The sequence below is a fragment of the Rousettus aegyptiacus genome, unplaced genomic scaffold (genome assembly GCF_014176215.1).
Source record: "Rousettus aegyptiacus isolate mRouAeg1 unplaced genomic scaffold, mRouAeg1.p scaffold_m13_p_4, whole genome shotgun sequence".
In the NCBI taxonomy this organism is placed as follows: domain Eukaryota; kingdom Metazoa; phylum Chordata; class Mammalia; order Chiroptera; family Pteropodidae; genus Rousettus; species Rousettus aegyptiacus.
In genome coordinates, this window is record NW_023416307.1 from 71,658,777 (window position 1) to 71,664,397 (window position 5,621).

Here is a 5,621-nt window from a genome sequence, read left to right on the forward strand (position 1 = left end):
AAGAGTCATCTAGCTCAAAAATGTTAATAATGCCAAGTCAGAGAAACGCTGCTTGAGAACTTCTAGAAAAGCATGAAGTAGTATTGAGGATAAAGTAATCTTGTCTTACTCCTGATTTTAATGTGAATGTCTATCATATTCATTTATAAGTATAAAATTAAATATAAACTAGTAAAAATTATGAAAGTAGAAATTTATTCAAGAATGCTTTGTGAACTAGTAATTCTCCAGCAGTGACAAGCTCACCATGGCAGTGATTCTCAAGAAGGGTGAGTTGTAAAAAAGGTGTAAAGAGATAAGTAAAGAAGTCCAGTATGTGGTTGACTATTGCCTGGGGGTATGCCCTTTCCCACTAGAATTATTGAAGTAACGAGGTTAGTTAACATCAGGTAGGCTACATTGGACCTGCATGTAGAAGCCCTGCCCTTATATTTTTGCTATTAAAATAATGATATTGTTCACGGCAAAGGTCTTCTTTGGGTTAAAAAGCTTCTGTGAGCTTAATATGTATATGTCTGAATAGGCCTGTTCTGCCCTCTTAGTTTTTTCTGTTGTGTTTTGAAGATGTTTTTCATTTTCTCTTTGCATCTAATATTGAGAAAGCTGTTATTAATATGGCAGTTTTCATGCTTTGTAATGTTTATGGTGAGCTTTTTCATCTTTGACTCTAAAGTTTTATTACAATGGATTTTTCTCCCAATTTCTTTTTTCTCCTAGAGCTCTAATTAGATCTTTCATTGGAAATCCGTGTCTTAACATTTAAAATAACATTTTCTATTCTTTTGGCTGAGAATTTCTTAGTTTACCTCAAGATCACTTGTTTGATTAGCTGTGTCTATTTGAATATTCAACCCATATGTTAGCTTGAATTTTTTCCAAGATGACTTATTAGATCTATGACTACTATTCTCATTTCAAAAAGGATACTTCTAAGGTTAAATGTTTTAAAATTCTCTCAATTTCAGTTATCTATTTTCTTATTGTTAATTCTGTTATGTATTGGCTTTCCTCAAGTTTAAGAGGTGGCACTATTATATAAACAATACATAATTTGAGCAGTAGTTGTTTTAGGTACTTTACATATTTCCTCAATCTTATCTTAATGAACTAATTACTGTTAACCCCACTTTACAGATGACTAAACTGGGTCAATGAATGAGGAAAAAACTTGCTCAAGTCCAAGGAGCTAGTGAGCTTTGGACCCAGGACAAAACTCTACAGAACCCCCTTTCTTCCCAGGTGGAAGGTGGTAGCCACCCAAGCTTGTGTGCTTGATGCTTGCTTCTGAAAGCAATTAACCCCGTAGTTGCTTGCTCACCCACAGTGAGGGGTAGGGGCAGCCATACATTTATCCGCAGTGACTTAATTGCCTGTGGGCCCTCCTTCTCCCCATGACTACCTCAGGCTATGGAAGGGCAGCTGGGTTATACCTGCCTGTCCACTATACATCTTTCAGGTGAAGGTCACTTTTTTTAGGCTAAAAGCCCTTGTTTTCAAGTTAAGCTTTACGTTAACTAGAAGAAAAGTCCTACTATCTTGTAAACTTAAAATATGTAGCACATAAGTTGTAGGGGAAGAAAGCATTAGTGAGATCTAAGGTTTTACTACTGAATTTCTACTATATCCACTCGGACTGGTTGAAATTTCCAAATCCTGACTCTGAGTGTTGTTGGGACACTGAGGGAAGGCTTTCTTTTCTTTCTTTTTTTTCCTAAAGTCTAATATACCCACTGTCCCTCAGGAAGCTTTCACCAAACTCACATTGATAAAATTAACCCTTTGTGTTCCAATAACAATGTCTTTACACATCATTATAATGCAAAAACAGATTTATTTGTATGCATAACAATGAGGATTAGGATACTAGATGAGGAAAGCAGGCTTCTGTCAAATGAAGATAAAGATTTTTATGTAGCTGACTTCTGGGACCTGCTACAATGGGAAGACTTGCTATATTGCCTTCAGGTGTTAAGTCTCTTTATCTGACCTGGTGGCAGGCTTTTTAAATACATCTTCTTCCTGGGCCTGCTGTTCTAATTTCTTATGGTATTGAAGCTGTTGTTCCAGATAGCCTATGTTCCTCTTCTGTTTATCCAGGTATTTTCCCATGAAGCGTAAGAGCTGCAGAAATAAAACAGGACTCACTGTGACCCTTGTCTGCAACAGGAGGCAATCTAAGATCTTGCTATTCAAGTGCTAGCCCATGGACCAATAGTCCCGGGAGGTCATTAGAAATGCAGAATCTTAAGTTCCACTCCAGACCTACTAAATCAGAATCCGCATTTTAAGGACTAGGCAGTTCATCTGAAAGCTGGAGTTCAAAGAGCAAGCACTGAGCTAAGACAATCAAGATCTCCAGGTGAACACAGATATCCACTTTCAATGAGTATGAGTATTAAGGCATCTCATCAAAAGCACAGACTAATTTAAGCTACTACCACAGTGGTTTTCCATCCCATTTTTTGAATCACATGGAGGTTTCAAGTAAGTGCCCAGACCCCATTCCCAAAGATTTAAATTTAAGTGGTCTAGCGTAAGGCTTAGGTATTGGCACCTCTTCAGAGCTCCTAAGTGAGTCCAGTATGCATCTAGGGTTAATGACTTTTAGTACAAGGGCATTTCCTCGCTTTGTTTTTCCTGAGATGCTCGGGGGTTGGTGAGAAAGAAGTTCCTACTACAAGGTAGAGTGTTCACCATTAAACAGGAAGATATCAGAAGTCTTTAGGTTAATAGGTCGCCATTAACATTACTTTTTCTAAGACAATGGTTCTTGCTTGAAGTGTGGCCACTAGCCAGCAAGGACCATAACCTAAAAACTTAGAGGTGCAAATTCTCAGACACCACATGAAACCAATTGAATCAGAAACTCTAGGGGTGAGGTCCAGTAGTTTTAGTAAGACCTCCACGTGATTCTGGTACCCATTAAAATTTAAGAACTTCTGGTTTAGGAGATTTACAAGCCAGCAAGAAACATTTTGTTTAATTACCCAAAATACATTATTCCTGGGAAGTCTTTCCCATTTTGCGTTTCCCCCTCTCCCCCTCTCCCCCTTTTACACCACAGCAGAAGAATAGCTTTATTGGAGGGGAAAGTAAAGCAACAGTACACTTCCAGACATGGAAATGGGCCTGAACAAGAGAAGCATGGCTCAAAAGGTATATTGTATTCCTTACCAGGGCACCTACTTTTCCCACTTCTAACATACTCTTTTCTTGGAGGAAAACAAGCACATGTTAGATGATCCACTTGTTGGACCCATTTCCCCGAAGCAAGTCATAATCCAGAAGTGAAAGATGACTCTGCGGTCAGAACTAATAAATTACTTACATCAGTTTCACCGTTTGCAGAAGCCAAGGTCTTCAGGTCTTGCAGGAGCTTGGTTAACTTGTTCTCCAACTCCAGAGCAGACTCTAGAGCTTGTATGCCAGTTCCCCAGTTATCTAGATCAGGCCTCTGTTGGAGAGGAGCAGGAGAGTTACTTTCCTACCTCAGGCACAGCTTTGTTACAGTCTATTTCCTGGGTAGGATCATGACTTGGTATAGCCCAATAGGTTTCCAAACTTTGTAGCACAATGGAATCCACAGAGCATCTTAAATACTGAATGCCTGAGTTTCAACTGCAGACATTCTGACTTAATTGGTATGGAGTGCAACCTCAGCATTAGGATTTTTAAAAGCTCCCATTTTTAATGTGCTACAAAGCATGAGTGCCACTAGCACAGTTATGTGCACTATTCCATTAGCTTTGCAGTTTCATGATGGTGATTTAATTCTGTTACCACCAGACATTTACTAGTTCTCTTTATAAAGCTGGAGTTAAAAGAACTCAGATATGTAGGGATGTTTCTAGATGTAATATGTTCAACTAAGGTTTAGATAATTTCTTTCAAGTGTCTGTCCCAGTGAAAAAAATTTCACTGCATTGGAAAGACAGTCATCTTGAATATCTGAACATGCATCTGACTTAAAGATCTGATTCAGTATGCTAACCACTCTAGGAAGAGGTCATTACAGTAGTGCTTCTCAAACTATACAGAGCATTAAGATCATCTGGAGAGCTTGTTAAACTATAGCTCTTTGGACCCCACCTTTAGAGAATCTGATTCAGTTTGTCTGGGTGGGGTCCATTGATTTGCATTTCTGAGTTCCCAGGTGATGCTGATGCTGCTAGTCCAGAGACCACACTATGTGTGGCTCCTTGAGAAAATCTAAACATTTTGTGGTTACAATTTACTCAAAATGACATGAAGAAGCTACAAAGAACACACATGCTTGCTCTCAGTGTTGCTATAATCCCATGTAGGAACATGAGCAATCTAACAAGTTAACAACTAATAATTTAATTCTCCAGACTCAGCAAAGGCCCCAGAGAGATCAGGACAAAGTTACACAATCACCTTAATCACCGGAAGGCAGATTTTACCCTCACGTTTTCTTAAATATCTTAGGAACTGCTTTGCATGTTCCCTCTTCACCTCGGCTTGGTCTTCGAAGAATGAAGCAAAAAGAGGTGCTCCGGTGTCTTCGTTGTAATAACAGGACTGGGATAGGGATAAGAATGGGGAGAAACTAGAGGTGAGACATGATTCTTAGGACTGAAAATCTCACACAAACTCACTTTGTTGTCTCTGCGGTTGTCTAAAAGACCTTCTTTGTTCAGTCTGTGGTCCTTGGTTTCTCCTTTGAATTCCACAAGGCCCCAACTGTCTTCCTAAATCCAGGCTACCTCAAAGAGAAACCACCCAGATTCTAATATGCCGGTGCCTAATTTTTGCCTGTGATGGCCTCTTTAAGGTTCAAATTTGTGAAACATACATACTAGCACTTATACCTAGTCATTGTGTAGACACCTGGCAGAAACCTGGCATAAATTAATTAACCTATTTCACCAATCCTCACACATCTATATTAACTCTAAAATAGCACGAAGGTGAAAAACTATGTATTCAGTCTACCACCAGTGTCTGATGCCAGAGAGTATTGGGAACTCACTGGAAAAGACTGATTCTCCTGATTGTATCCCATTCATTGTTTGCAATCACAGCTCTGGATCATTAGGCCATAGAATAACAAAATCCTGGCCACTAAAAAGTTGTTTTATCTAGTATCAAGCCACAAACAAGGCCATAACCATCATTACTAAGGAGACAGAAGATATATCATCACCCATATCAGAGCTGAAACCTCCCTCACTGCGACCCAAGAATCCATACTAACCATGGATAAATAAGCATCACTGACATGAAGCTCATAAGATGCTACTTGATTAATAGCAACTCTACACTCTTCAGAGATGAGGTCCCGGACCTGGGATGCCATCTCAGCTTTACGGAAAACCAGGCATAAAAAGTGTTACCCAGCAAGCTAAGGGACTTCTTAAATACCAGTAGGCAAATAGCCAGCCCACTTCTATCCAGCTGAAAACTTGAAATTCCATCCAGCTGAGATTAACAGCTATTAAACTACTAATGAGAACATTGTTCCTGCATGGAAGAACCAATCTGACCAGAGAAGAAGGTGAAAAAAAAGGTTAATCCTATCTATTCCAGCCAACGTTGAGTACTCTCCTTCCTGTTTTCTCTGACTATAATTTGAAAAAGCTGAGTTACTTCCTAAATAG

The 5,621-nt window shown here is 39.2% G+C and overlaps 1 protein-coding gene across 1 annotated transcript; it reads right to left on the reverse strand.

Annotated features, from left to right (window-relative positions):
• Positions 1 to 1,842: 1,842 nt before the first annotated feature.
• LOC107505665 (ferritin, heavy subunit) lies at positions 1,843 to 5,336 on the reverse strand. The gene is made up of 4 exons (XM_016135934.2): positions 5,219 to 5,336; positions 4,399 to 4,542; positions 3,329 to 3,454; positions 1,843 to 2,121 (listed from the first exon to the last, which is right to left on the reverse strand). The coding sequence occupies exons 1-4, from the start codon at positions 5,318 to 5,320 to the stop codon at positions 1,969 to 1,971; spliced, it is 525 nt and encodes a 174-aa protein (XP_015991420.1). The 5' UTR covers positions 5,321 to 5,336; the 3' UTR covers positions 1,843 to 1,968.
• Between the last annotated feature and the right edge of the window lie 285 nt (positions 5,337 to 5,621).

Bases quoted from the DNA above. Each gene is read 5' to 3' on its own strand.
- LOC107505665 (XM_016135934.2), bottom strand. From the start codon at position 5,320: ATGGCATCCCAGGTCCGGGACCTCATCTCTGAAGAGTGTAGAGTTGCT. The intron at 3,455-4,398 runs GTGATTGTGTAA...CCTCTCCAACAG, and splicing joins TCTGCCTTCCGGTGATTAAG to AGGCCTGATCTAGATAACTG. The intron at 2,122-3,328 runs GTAAGTAATTTA...TTATTTCTGCAG, and splicing joins CTGCAAACGGTGAAACTGAT to CTCTTACGCTTCATGGGAAA.